This window comes from Ursus maritimus, unplaced genomic scaffold (genome assembly GCF_017311325.1).
Source record: "Ursus maritimus isolate PB19 unplaced genomic scaffold, ASM1731132v1 scaffold_24, whole genome shotgun sequence".
In the NCBI taxonomy this organism is placed as follows: domain Eukaryota; kingdom Metazoa; phylum Chordata; class Mammalia; order Carnivora; family Ursidae; genus Ursus; species Ursus maritimus.
Genome location: NW_024424897.1, coordinates 35,629,373 through 35,644,262, shown reverse-complemented (window position 1 = coordinate 35,644,262; position 14,890 = coordinate 35,629,373). Strand labels below are relative to the sequence as shown.

The 14,890-nt window shown below is 39.9% G+C and overlaps 1 protein-coding gene across 5 annotated transcripts in view; it reads left to right on the top strand.

Annotated features, from left to right (window-relative positions):
* ACACA (acetyl-CoA carboxylase alpha) overlaps positions 1–14,890 on the top strand; it is a 281,347-nt gene that overhangs the window by 81,712 nt on the left and 184,745 nt on the right. For all 5 annotated transcript variants that reach the window (XM_008695441.2, XM_008695440.2, XM_008695439.2 and 2 more), the window contains 4 exons: positions 223–329; positions 3,857–3,967; positions 9,534–9,743; positions 13,874–14,044. In XM_008695441.2, the coding sequence (XP_008693663.1) occupies positions 223–329; positions 3,857–3,967; positions 9,534–9,743; positions 13,874–14,044 (599 nt within the window). The remainder of the gene's footprint in view (positions 1–222; positions 330–3,856; positions 3,968–9,533; positions 9,744–13,873; positions 14,045–14,890) is intronic.

Below are 14,890 nucleotides of genomic sequence, written 5' to 3'. Positions count from 1 at the left end.
AGTTTGCTCCCTATTAGCTCTTCTGGCTTCTTTCTGGGTCAGAACCAGAGTTACCAGGTCCCGCTAACCCCACGGACTAATGAGGCTTTTATGGCATCCTTCTTTCTCACATCTACCCTCAATTTTGGATAACTATGAGAGCATTTTAAAGAAGGAATAGCAGAAAATTGACAAGAACAGAAGCTTTTATAGCAGCTTTTAAGTCACTGTTATCTATTACAGGTCTTCGTGTGGACTGGCATGAAAATGATTTTTCAAAACGTATCTTAAATGTTCCCCAGGAATTATATGAAAAAGGTTATGTGAAGGATGTGGACGATGGGCTGAAGGTAGGTACAAACTCTAGGGAGTGATGTCTTTCAACTGATCAATTAGAGTCACAAACAAAGTAACTTGAAGCCTGGTTCATGATATACACCCATGTTGGCATTGGGATTGTAAGAACAGAAGATACAGTTTATAGAGTAAGGAAGTGACCTAGATTTATCAAAAATAATTTAAATTTGTTTTGAAGCAGTTGCTCACTTGGGCATAACATTTCTTAGGTGGCTAAATCAGAGCTTTAGGGGAGTATCAATTCTGCTCTCTACCACCTGTTAGTGTGTGTATATGGTGGTGGGGGTAGACCGAGCAGCAAACAACACACATTTTCCCGTTTGAATTCAGAACCAAGAAACCAGGCAGACAGAGAAACGGCAGCTTTATTACAAATAGAGATGTTGGCGAAGATGGCTTCAGTGTGTAGCAGCTATCAGATTTGTAATCTAAACGTCTGAGTTCAGTATGCTTACGCACTGGGTACTGGCGGTGCGGAGTAACTACTGACTTCCGCGGCAGAGACAGAGCTTTCACCATTCAGCTTCTTGTATCACTGAGAGCTGACAAAGAGCGTATGTTCTGTGCAGTGGGTGGATCCCAAAGGGGAAGAGGCTGAGCTATGCATGCTCAGTTCCTCCTTGTAGACTGACCAACCACACAATTCACTCTTTTTCCCTTGGGGAGGGGTAAGGGAGGAAGCCAAGAGAGGCTGAAAGTGTCTAATTATTGTCCATCCTTGTAGAAACAGGAACCCAAGCAAAAGGAGATCCTTTCTCCAACATTGCCTTTTCTTTCCTTTATAGTTCTCTCCAGTTTGTTCCCCTTTCACTTTTTAAATAGTTGGAAGTGTCAGTTAAGCTTCCAAGTAGATGATGAAAGAGGCTGTTTTAGAAAAACACAGTATTCGTGTTTGACTTTGTATGTTATAAATTCAAGAGGAACGCAGTTAAGCCCCCTTGTAGTCTCCTTAATAAGAATAATTAATATTTCTAATTGAATGGCAAATGCTATACTCTATTTGCTATAATTTGCAAAAGAGTAGAAGCCCTTTGTAAGGAACTAGCTATTTTGCTTATCAATTGAAGTTCCTTTTTTCCCTGGTCATAATTTTAAACGTAAAAATTTTTGGTAGAAAATTTAGAAGGCCAGAAAAGAGATGATGATAAAACCACCCATAAACCCACCATCCAGAGATAGAGATATATTCATAACACAGTCATACATCTTCTTTCAGCTTTTTTGATTCATAGTATATATTATTATCATATAGTGATCATCTTTATTAATAAATTCCCATATTTATAATTATTATGCTAAGTATAAAATTAGGGTCTTACTGTATATATCTATATATATAGATATATATAACTTAGTAATCCCAGTTTCTTTTCCTATTTTTTATTATGTATATGTATTTTCCTGGTGACATTAAAATTCTCCTAAAATATTCTAAAAAGGGGCACCTGGGTGGCTCAGTCAGTTGGGCCTCTGCCTTCGGCTCAGGTTATGATCCCACAGTCCTGGGATCGAGCCTGCGTCTTCCTCTCCCTCTGCCTCTCCCCTTGCTTGTGCTCTCTCTTTCTCTCTCATTCTCTGTCTCATTCTTTCTCTCAAATAAATAAATGAAATCTTTAAAAAAAAAAATTCTAAATGGATGACCTGTGCCTAGAACTTCATATCTTTTTAAAAGGCCTGCCTTCTTACTGACATCATGTGGACTATCTTATTTTAAGTCTTTTCCACATTTGTGGCTGAGTTTTTGGTACTTACCACTCAGTGACAACTCTTTCTTTGATAACACTGTTTCATCAGGCTAACTCTGTTTATAAGCATAGAAGTGAATAGAGGTAAGAGAATTTTAGAAGCGATGGGACTGTGCTTAATTGACTAATTCAACATTTGAAATACTCTTCTTTCCGTTGGCACATGTTTAGATATCGTTATAATGGAAACCGTAAATCACTGGAATGTTTTGACAAAGGAATGACTTCATTGTTCTAAATTTTGGTTAACTTTTCCCCACTTTACTTTTTGCCATAACAATACAGTCTGGGCATCTTCTGTATTGTTACATGTAAAAGCCATCTCATCCCTTTTAATAATTGCGTAGTATTCTAATAGATGAACATATCTTGATTTAACTAGCTCCCTCCTTAACAAATATATAATAATTTTCAGAAAGATTTAGCATTGTTACCTGCTCGTTATCAAATGCCGTAAATGCAAAAACCACGGGAGTCTGTGTTGAAAATTAGTTTCCTGACTAATTTTTTAAATATTTTAGTGTCTTGTTATTTTTATCTTTTATAAAAAGTTGAGTGAGAAATAATTTCTGGATACATGAGAGTTCTGATTTGTTGAATCTTATATGTTGTCAGAAGCTGCTGGGACCATCAGCATTTTATTAAGTGAACTACTTACACCTTTTTTAAAAATAAAAATTAGAGGTAATACATGAATACCTACATACTATAAGAAAATCCAATAATAGAGAAATAAATACAATAAAAAGTGGAAGTATATCTACCCATCTTCCTTCTATAAATCACCACTGGTGTATTTTTTTTTAACACCCTGATATGTGGGTATATGAATGAATATGTAATCATATATAAACATATAGGTCTTATTTTATTTTATTTTTTCCTCTTAAGATTTTATTTATTTATTTGACAGAGAGAGAGAGAACAAGTAGGCAGAGCGGCAGGCAGAGGGAGAGGGAGAAGCAGGGCTCCCTGCTCAGCTGATGTAGGGCTCAGTCCCAGGTCCCTGGCATCATGACCTGAGCTGAAGGCAGCTGCTCAACCAACTGAGCCACCCAGGTGCCCAACATATAGGTTTTAAAAAATATTTTATTTATTTATTTATTTGAGAGAGAGAGAGAAACAGAGTGCAAGTGGGGGAGGAGCAAAGGGAGAGGAACAAGCAGACTCCATGCTCAGCGTGGAGCCTGAGATGGGGGCTTGATCCCGTGACCCTGAGATCATGACCTGAGCCAAAATCAAGAGTTGGTTGCTTAACTACTGAGCCACCCAGGTGCCCCATAAACATGTAGTTTTGTTTTTGACGTATACAGGATTGCCTTAGCTTGAACAATATGAAAATGCCATATAAAAAATTTTATTTTTAATTTTTTTTACCTACAAAAAAAGGCACTTTCTTTTGGTTCAACCTAATGCTACAGACACTGTCACTACTTTTTTTTTTTCTCACCTATGTCACTATTTTTTTCCCTGCCTATGTCTTCAGGACCTTTCTATTTTACTACTTTTGGACCTACCAATGACAGCATTTTTTTTTTTAAGATTTTATTTTTATTTAGAGAGAGAGAAAGAGAGAACGTGAGCAGGAGGAGGTACAGAGGGAAAGGGAAAGAGCACAGAGCCCAACATGGGGCTCAAGATCATAACCTGAGCTGAAATCAGGAGTTGGTCACCCAGGTGCCCCCAATTATAGCATTCTTAAAGGGAGAAGGTGCCAGTTTTCTCCTTCCCTATTAATACTACTTTTACTTTCATTTTTCTCTTTCTTCTTTAAGGCAGCAGAGGAAGTTGGATATCCAGTAATGATCAAGGCCTCAGAAGGAGGTGGAGGGAAAGGAATCAGAAAAGTCAACAGTGCAGATGACTTCCCTAATCTCTTCAGACAGGTAGAATTCAAGTTCGTTTGCTTGAATTTACATGTATGTCAGAGATACATGATTTAACTCACACTAGATATATAAACTGTTATGTCGTACACCAAAAACTAATATAATGTTGTATGTCAATTATACCTCAATAAAGTAAAAGATAATAATAAGGAGTCATAATATAATTTGGATGTCCAGAAAATATTTAATTTTAATTTTGTGTATAAGTACTGTAGTTTTTCTCTCTAGCTCCTACCTGCTGGAGCAGTGTAAGGTTACCTTACCCAGTGTAAGGTTTTATTCAATAAGGTAACTCAGACAGTAGTTATTCACTCTTATGTAGAAGTGCTCAGTTTCTCAGATATCTCTTCCTTGTATGGTGCATGTGGTTCATGGGACCTCACAGTGATAAGGAAGAGTCAAAATGCCTTTGTACATTTTTGTGTCCCTCTTCTGCTGGCACTGTAAATAAAGTGTGTGGTTAACTCCTGATCTGGCTGCTCTTGGCTTGGCCAGGCTCAGGCTCTCTGACTGATTTAATCTCACTTTAGTTCAAATTGGCTGCAAGCTCTGGAGTTTTTGCTGTGTGTCCCATCTACCTGGCCAGCTCCGCAGTCTACACCCTAGTCTGTGCTACTGGCCACCACACGCAAGGCACCCTATGGCAGGTCCACATTCTGTAACAGAGGGTGGCTAGGAAAGCTAAACCTCAAATCTCTGTGTGTCTAACCCTCTGATTTGCAGCCAAGTGGTGTGGCCACAAGTTAGTTGTGGAGGCCAAAAAAATGATCTCTTTTCAGAATCTTAGAGAGATAATTGGGAGACAAAAGTCTCTTCTTTCCTGCCCTAGAGTTACCCTCACATACTTGACTCACTTTTTTTCTCCTCCCAGAAAAAGAGGAATCAGAAAAAGGAAAATTGGGACATATTCTGGCCTTTCACTCTCTTAGCTTCCCACTGTTTTTATTTTTCCCAACATTGTTTTACTTTGCACTACCTTTTACTAGTGTCTCTAGCCACCTTCTATTTGCCCTCTTTTTTTTTTTTTTAAGCCATTCAACAGCAATCTGATAAAGGTGATAAAGGTGTTGTTTTGCTGCATTGTCCTATTTTGAATGTCAGAATTCAAATATTACCCTTCTTTTTCTTTATATTCCTTTTGTAGTTTACCTACTTTCATAGGTAGATCAATGCCTCATGGGGTCTAAAGAAAAGGTCTTTTGCTCTTAGAAGCAAAAGAAAAAGCATGTTAATTTTTTAAAAATATAACTTCTTTAGATATTTCAAAACTACTTATTACTGTGGAATCAAATAGTTGAAGAATCTAGAACACTAAGATTAGAAGTTTTACATGAAAGTGCTCAAGTTCCAATAATGATCAACTAAATAACAAACCAATCCTCCCATTGAGAACAAACTAGAAAAGCTGGACAAGATTTTTTTTTTTTAAATCTGTTTTAAGGCATTAGAGACCTTTCAAGACAGTAAAAAGTTATAGGGCTAAGGTATAAGAGAAGAAGGAAACCCAAGGAGGTGGCATTTGAGGCCACTTTTTCCCTAGAGATGTCTTCTGGTTTGAGAAGAAGCAGTTAAAAAGCTGATTGGAGTTTTCAACAGTCTTACAAGACTAGAAGAACAAAACTTAGCCTTTAGGGTTTGCTAAGGAGGCTTCCCTGGGAAAACCTCCCACATTTTAGGTTGGGATCTTGAAGGGACTATACCTTAGGAGTAAAAATAAACCGGAAATAGACCAACCCTCACAGGGACTAAATCTCAGCTTCAGAATACTCAACCTTTGATTCAAGCAAGGGGTTCTAGGATTGCTGATGTCACTACCCACCAGAAAGAAGCAAATATAATAACATCCAGAACCTCAGTTATTTCTATTTATTTTTCAAATGCAGTATCAAATAGCCATTTCAAAGTAAGCAGGCATATCAAATTACATGACTGAAAATCAAGAAAAATAGAAGTCAATTTTAAACAGACCCACGGAGGGTTTAGATAATGGATCTGTCAGATAAGGAATTTAAAGTAACTATACCTAATGTAGTCAAGGAAATTAAATACAAGAATTTGGTTGGAAAACTGGAAACTATAAAGAAGAAACAGATTCTAGAACTGAAAATACAGTAACTAAAAATAAGTCAATAGAGGAATTTAATAGCATATCAGATGCAGTTGAAGAGAGAATTAGTGACTGGAAGATAGCTCAGAAGAAAATTCAGACCAAAGCATGAAGAGACAAAAGGATGAAAAATACAGAAAAGAGCATGTAAGAGATTATTTGCAAAGATGATCATTATAACTCCTCCCGTCTCTCTGTGCAGACCCCTTTGATTTTTGCCTCTCCTCCCATCAAGACTGTCTTATTTTTACCCACTCTTTGAATTTTGGCTAACCTTGTGACTTGTTTTAACCAAGAGAATGTAGCAGAAATGGTGTATAAGCTCTGAAGTCTAAACCTCAAGTGGTCTTGTAGTTTCTGCCCTTGCCCTCTTGAATTGAGCTTCAGACTTACAAGTGAAGAAACTATTCTAGTCTTTTGGAGAAAGAGAGGCCACACGATACAGAGATGAATTGTCCCAGCTAAGACTTCCTAGACCTACATGCTGACAGCATCATATTTGAGACATGTTAGTGAGACCCTGTTAGACCATCCAGCCACGGCCAAGTTGCCAGATGACTACAGCTGCATGAGTAGCTCCTGGCCAAGATCAGCAGAACTACCCAACTGGGCCCCGCTCAAATTGCTGTAAGCAAATAAAATAAAAAGGCTGGTGTCGTAAGTTACTAAATTTTTGGTGATTTGTTAGGCATCAATGGGTAGCTGCCACAGGAACTGATACCCCAAAGGTGTGATGCTGCCATAACAAAAAGTAAAATATATGACATTGGCTTTAAGACTGGCTCATAGGTCGAGGCTGAAAAAATGATGAGGAGATTGTTAATGAAGGCCGGAGGAATGGTGAACAAACTTAGTGGAGGCTGGATAGGCCGTAAGGGACTTGTTAGTAGAGTCTGAAAAAAAAGGTTAACGCATGTTCTATAATGACGGAACAATTGCCTGAGGTAACTTGGAAGATAGAGAATGTGTTTAACTCATGGACCTAGTTAAGGAAATCTCTAGACAAAGTGTTGAAAGCATCTGTTAAATCCTTCTGGTTACTTCTGCTAAGGAACCTATAAGAGAGAGATGAGCTAATGAAAGTGTTTCAAGCTTGTTGAGTTTGAAGATAGAACTTTTTCTCATTCCCAGTCTTTCCACCTGGCAAAAGATCTGCAAAGTAAAAAATGACCTCAGTGTAAAGGCCAAGTCAAGAATACCTGTGAGATCTTTTAAGGCCTCAGAAATATTTAAGACATTACCTGGTAGATTACCTTCTCAGTTAACAGGAAAGAGCTTCAGAGAATCTTAAAGGTGTTGTCCCACGGCAGCCTGATATGCCCAAAGTATAGACACGTCTGTGCAGAAAAGTTATGGATGTATCTTTTGGGGCAAGGAGTAAATCCCCCAGTGCGATTCATAGGAAACCCACAACATTTTCAAGAAACTTGTACTGATGATTACACCAAAGAGTCCAAAAGGGATAGAGGTAGTTCAGACTTCAAAGAGGCTTCTGTGTCTTCAACTTTCTATCAACAAGAAGCAGACTGAAAAAGCTATTCAGCTGTAAATATCAGTCATTTCTAATAAAAAGAGAGATTTGTCAGAACAGAGCTGGGCACCCAGAGGGCAGAGCTAAGAGCAGAGGAAAGCCATGGATGAGGAAAATCACTCCCAGGGAGCAGAACAAGGACCCTAACAAAATTTTCCTGCCCCTAGAGTCAGGGAACCTGAGATGCATCCATCTGGATTAAAGAGTTGCTGTGGAACAGTGACTGCTGTGTACTTCCCATCCTTTCTTCTTTGAACAGGAATATCTTTGACAGTTATCCTTTCCCCATCTCATCATTGAATGCTGGGGGTGTTGGAGCAGATAACTTGTCTTTTTAGTTCCCAGATCGTTGGATCAAGAGAAACTGCACCTGAGGAGCTGCACCCAAGGAGTCTCATTCGCATCTGGACATGATTCATGAGAAAATGGACGTCAAGCCTGATGCCATGATTGGATGACTTTGGGGGTCTTGGGAGGGGGTGAGTCTATTTTGCATGTGGGAGGTATATGAATTATTGTGGCCAGAGGGCGGACCATAGTAGATTGTTTGCAGAGATGGCCACAATAACTCCTCCCATCCTTGTATGTATATCCTTTTGCAATGTGATTGCCTTTCCTCTCATCAAGAGGTGGCATCTCTTTTCCCACCCTTTGAGTCTTAGCTGGCCCTGTGGCTTGCTTATACCATTAGAGTGTGGCAAAAGTGGTGTCGTGTAAATTCTAGAGCCTAGAGCTTGTGAAGTCTTGCAGCTTCTGCCCTCATCCTCTTGGAACACTGCATTGAAGAAGCCTGATCTAGCCCATTGGGGGATGAGAGTCCACATCTATAGTGATGAGCTGTTCCAGTCAGGGTTCCCTGGACCTACCAGCCAACAGTCAACACAAGTCACCAGACATCTGAGTGAGAACATTCAGCCCCACTTGAACTACCAGATGATGAAATGCACACGCAAGACCAGAAGAAGAACTGCCCAGACGAGGATGGTATCATGAGCAAATAAAATGATTGATGTCCTGAGCAACCCAGTGAGTCTTGGGGAGACTTGCTACATAGCAAAACAGCATAAAAGACCTATGGGATACAGTGAAATGATCTAACATCCTGCGCTTGGAATTTCTGAGGAGAGAGAGAATGAAACAGAAGCAATATTTGATGACATCATGGAGCAGAAACAGTATTTGAAGAGATGATGGCTAAGAATTATCTGAACTTATAAAAGATACCAAGCACAGATTTACGAAAATACTATGAGCCCCACAGAGCAAATATAGAGAAAACCACATCTAAGATTACCAGAGTAACTCTGCTACCTCACCCCCCTAAAAAAAAGAGAGAGAGAAAATCTTAAAGCAGCTGTAAAAATATTACTTTCAAAGGAGTAACAATATGATTGATAGCTGACGTCTCAGTGGGAGCAGTGGAAGCCAGACAACATTGGATGATCATTAAAAGTTCTACAAGAAAGCAACTGCCAGTGTAGAACTCTATCTCCAGTGGCAGTGTGCCTCAACACTAAAGATCCAAGTCCTTTGACTACAACACTGTCCGTGACGTAATGCGAACCAGGAAAGCGCCTTGTCTGGAGCAGGGTGTATATTTGGCTGTCTGTAGTTGATGGCAGTATTTTACCCTTTTGTGGGATTTGTGTGTGTGTCTTTTCAAACTATTTTGTTTTTCACTTTTGTAACACACTGGATGTTCCTATGTTTCATAGTCACCAAGTAATATTGGTTATATAACTAGGAATGCAGGATCTTAAAAATAGATGAGGGCATGAGCTATGTTTTATTCATTTCTGTATTGCTACTAATTCACGTGGTCCCTGACACTTCTAGGCATCTGCCTGTTGAAATTGAAGCAGCTTTTCAGGATAGAAAAAATGCTTACCACTTAAGAATTTGTTTTATTTCCTTTTCTAATACAGGTGCAAGCTGAAGTCCCTGGATCTCCTATATTTGTGATGAGACTAGCCAAACAATCTCGTCATCTGGAGGTACAGATCTTAGCAGATCAGTATGGCAATGCTATCTCTCTCTTTGGCCGTGACTGCTCTGTACAGCGCAGGCATCAGAAGATTATTGAGGAAGCACCTGCTGCGATCGCTACTCCAGCTGTGTTTGAACATATGGAACAGGTGTGTATGTGAAAAGCTGTAACGTGTGTTTTCTTACACAGGACTACTGCTCATTCAATTCATATACTAGTCTGAGAATAGTACAATTTCGAACAGTGGTTCTAGATAATTGATAAGATTATATTCTTTTCCTAAAGGAAAACTGATTCTACTGTTCTCTTTCTAAACATCTCGGGCTCTTAATTAGTTAATGCTTTTGAAAAAAATTAGTGTACTGTTTTTTTTTTTCAAGATTTTATTTATTTGTCAGAGAGAAAGAGAGCAAGCACAAGCAGGGGGAGCAGCAGGCAGCAGGAGAAGCAGGCTCCTCACTGAGCAAGGACCCAATGTGGGATCCTAGGACCCTGGGATCATGACCTGAGCTGAAGGCAGATGCTTAACTGACTGAGCCGCCCAGGCTTCCCTAGTGTACTATTTTGAATAGGGGTAAAGAAAAGAAATGTTTAGGGATTCTTTTTTTTTTTTTTAAAGATTTTATTTATTTATTTGACAGAGATAGAGACAGCCAGCGAGAGAGGGAACACAAGCAGGGGCAGTGGGAGAGGAAGAAGCAGGCTCATATCGGAGGAGCCTGATGTGGGGCTCGATCCCATAATGCTGGGATCACGCCCTGAGCCGAAGGCATACGCTTAACCGCTGTGCCACCCAAGCGCCCCAAGGGATTCTTAATCTTACTGTTTAATTTTTTTTTTTAGATTTTATTTATTTATTTGAGAGAGAGCACGCATATACAAGTTGGGGAACAGGCAGGGGGAGAGAATCACTTATTTTTTTAAGATTGTATTTATTTGAGAGAGAGAGAAGTCATGAGAAGGGGAAGGGGCTAGGGGGAGAAGCAGGGGGAGGAGCAAAGGGAGGGACAGGCTCCTCACTAAGCAGGGAGCCCAATGCGGGGCTCAATCCCAGGATTCCAGGATCATGACCTGAGCCAAAGGCAGACGCTCAACCAACTGAGCCATCCAGGCACCCCTAGAGGGAGAGAATCTTAAGCAGACTCAGTGCTAAGCACGGAACCCGACATGGGGCTCGATCTCATGACCCTGAGATCATGACCTGAGCTGAAACCAAGAGTGCCAGGAGTGGATGCTTAACTGACTGAGCTGCCAGGCGCCCCGGATTTTTTTTTTTTTTTTTAATAAGCTCATGATAAGCAGGTAGTTCCATTTTCTAGTTGATTATCTTTGAATCTTCAGATATATTTATTCAAATCCATTATCTCTTAAAAGGTCCTTTACACATCTCTAAAGTTTATATATTCTATATTTTTGTGTAGAAAAGAATCTCTCAGCAATCTTGCAGTGTCCCTTGAAAACAGTTGCAGTTTAGGGGTCTGAACATGGTCTTTTCTGAAGTAGTGACTGAGTCATATTACTGGAAATATATTTTCCATCTCTTTTCTCCTGAATTTCAAACAAGCTAAATATATGGTCATCTGTGTTGGAAGTTTAATTCCTACATTATGTAAATTTATTAAGAATTATTCTTTAACTGCTGTAAAAAAAAGAGGCCTCCAAAATTCAGTGGCTTAAACAAGGTATAAATTCTCTTTCTCATTCTCACCATCATTGTGAGATGAGTTGGTACCAGGGACCCAGGCTTATTGCTGTGCTAGGAACGGGGTCAGCAAACTACAGCTTATTAGCCAAATCCAACCTGCCAACTTTCTTTGTAAATAAAAAGTTATTGCATCACAGCCATGCTAATTTACTTTGTCTGATCTGGCTGCTTTATCGCTGCAATGACAGAGTTGCGTGGTTGTGGCAGAAACTATATAGGCCACAAAGCCGAAAATAATTGCCATCTGGTTCTTTAATGAAAATGTTTGCCAGTCCTTGCCCTAAGGTGTTATTATCTTCATGATTAAAGCTGCTTCACAGGATGAGGTTCATACTGTAGCCTGTGGGAGGAGGAGACAAAGGACTAGGAGGGCAAGCATATAAAAATATGATCTAGAGGTTACCCATATTACTTCTGTTCATATCCCATTGGGCAACATTCAGTTACACAATCACATCTAGCTGTCAGGGATGTTGGGAATTGTAGTCACTAACTGGGTGGCCATATACTCAGCTGAAATTCAGGAGATGCTGTTACTAGATGAATGACACACAGAAAAATCACTGGACAGCATTTTTTTTTTTTTTTAAGATTTTGTTTATTTGAGAGAGAGAGAGAGATAGCAAGAGAGCACAAGTGGGGTGGAGAGGGAGAAGCAGGCTCCCCGCTGAGCAGGGAGCCAGACAGAGGGCTCGATCCCAGGACCCTGGGATCATGACCTGAGCTGAAGGCAGCTGCTTAACCAGCCGAGCCACCCAGGCACCCCGAGGAGGGCATTTAATAATCTGCCTCAATCTGCTCGTCTGGCTACTCATTATCTTTTCACACCCCTGTTCTCACTCTTACTTCCACTAACATACTTAGTCTTTCCCCAAAGAGGACAGACCAAAGTCTCATCCAGTTACTACAGTCAGCTCAGAGTCCGGGATCTCTAGGTCATATATGGTTCTCTGCATTAAACGTTCATGTGGCTTTTCATGGGCCAGTGGCCTAAAATACAAGTTATCTATCCCTGGTCACCTCCCTCCAGCATCTACCCAATATGAACAGAATAACTCCCATTTGGAAGAAAGAAGAATGAAAAATATACAATAATCATTGGTCCATAGCAGTTAGCAGATCCTTCTAGGCAGGAATTATGATTTCAGTTAGCCCTCTCACTGCCTCTGGTTCTGCTCTCTGGCACTAAATCCCTTGCCCATCATCCCTGAGGTACCTGGCTTCGTTCCCTGCAAAGTTCTTTCTCATTGAGTTTTCTCTGTGGTTAGGCCTTGGAGACTATGCCTTCTTTGGCAAAGCTGGTGCAAGAGTGGGGCCACAAATATTACTCTAGTTATCAATCACAGGCTTTTCAAGGCCAGGTTTGTGGTATGTTTAGAAATACAATTCCTTCAAAATTTAGTTAAATTTCTGGATTATTTGCTTCCAGCCAGCTTCGGGTAGTAGTAACCACAGTCCCACGATTTCTAGATACATTAAGTTTTCCTCTACTAGTGGATCTTTGATACTGGGTTGCTTTCGGGTGAGAATCTAACCTGGTTTTGGGGTACAAAAGCAGTTGGTTTTTTTACATTCTGACTTTTTCTAACTTTTTCTTAGGGCTTACTTGGTGTATTGTCTGCCATCCAAGTTATTGCGGAAGACAGTTTACTGAATGTTTTATTAGCCTAACAATGAGGCCACAACCTTTCCTTTCAGTCTGCAGTATTTGATTCCTTGCTACCCACTACTCTCTTGCTAAGCTCACGTCCCATATTTTAATTTTTTTAAATAATAGCATCCTACCTGAATTTTATGATTTCTGTATTGATTAGTATACAACTTAAGTGGTTTAATAAAGAGATCCAAAAAATAAAATGACCCAGATGAGGTAGTAGTTTATCTTTCCTTCCCATCATAATCTGAGGTGAGCTCTCCAGGATTGGTAGGACAGTTCTGCTTCCTGAGGCCATCTTGTAATTCAGGTTTTTTCTGTTTTCTTCTGCCCTTCTTAGTGTGTTGTCATCTGCATGGTAGAAACTATTGTGACTGTGTTCCAGTGCACAGAAGGGAAAATCTAGAAATAGAGGATGAGTACTTTCCTTTCCAAAACCTGGTTCAGGGCTTATGAGTATTACTCACTAATGCTGACATTACATATGTCAAAACTGAGTCACTAGCTATAAGAGAGGTTAGAAAATCTAGAAAATCTAGTCTCTAGCTGTATATTATGTTTCTAGGAAGATTCCTAGGAATACTAAAAACCGGGGCACACTGAATAGTTTGCCACGGTAGGGTTTTGTTTTTGTTTTTGTTTTTGTTTTCTTCCTACATACACTTACACGTGAGAGGGTGAGGTTGCCTGTGATCCCAAGTGAGAAACAGTCTTCCCCTAGCTCTGGATTGAGTTTCCATCTATGTCTTAGAGACCTTGTGTAGTAATCAGGGAGGGTAAATTTACTCTTGTGTGGCTGAAAGCCTTTGGTAGCTCTTAAAAACGGTGGATATTTGAGTCGGGGGAGGGGGGGGGCTACAGCGGTCCACCAGCTGGTCAAGGTTGACATGCTTATGTTGACTTATGTTTCTTCTTTGAGTGTGCGGTGAAACTTGCCAAAATGGTTGGTTATGTGAGTGCTGGGACTGTGGAATACCTCTACAGCCAGGATGGGAGCTTCTACTTTCTGGAACTGAACCCTCGGCTGCAGGTGGAGCACCCCTGTACAGAGATGGTGGCTGATGTCAACCTCCCCGCAGCACAACTCCAGGTGAATCACCCTCATCTTGGCTGAGCCAGTTGCCTGCAGGAGTTCCAAATGTCTGAGATGCCGAGAAACAGGTTTAACCAGTGTCTGATAAGAGAGCACCTCCTATCTGAGTCTCATCTCACGTTCATCTCGTGCTATATGGGTTGTGATGTGTGGGTTGGTTTTCCTGATGTGGTACAAATCTGGTAATACTATCATGTTTTTTTAGCCAGACACGTCTCATAGAAACTGTCATAGTTTAGAAAGAAAATTTTAAAATAATATGCTTTATTCAATTAATTTAATTGTAAAAAACCTTAGCAACTTTGTCCTCCACTCCTTTTTTAACTCATGTTCTCTAATGAAGCAATTCCACATCAGAGTGGTGGTGGAAGTTTTTTCCTGGCAAGACTCTGGTAGCACTTGTTTATTTTTGTAATGTTTAAAGTGCTAATTGTCAATCTTGTTTTCTCCATTCGGCCCGGGAAACAAATATGGGAAGCCGTGATGGCTAATGGTGAGGTTTGATATTATTTGTATCTCACACATTCTTTGCCCACAATGGGAGTTCCTTCTGGGTTTCCATTAAGTACTAAACATTTTTTTACTTTCTCAGTGGTTTATGGGAATAATTATGAAATAATTATGACACAGTTAGGACTTTTTAGCTGTCTGAACTTCTTGGATAGTCACTTACACTGACTCTTCGTTTAATATATTTTAATCCTGCTCCCTTAATGGAGAAATGTCAGTAGACACACAACTTACTTATTCGGTTGTTGTAGAATGCGGGCTACAACAGAAATAGAATGTTTTAGGTGGTGGCTACTAAAATGAAAAATCTCGTAGTTAATCTGATAGCTCCAC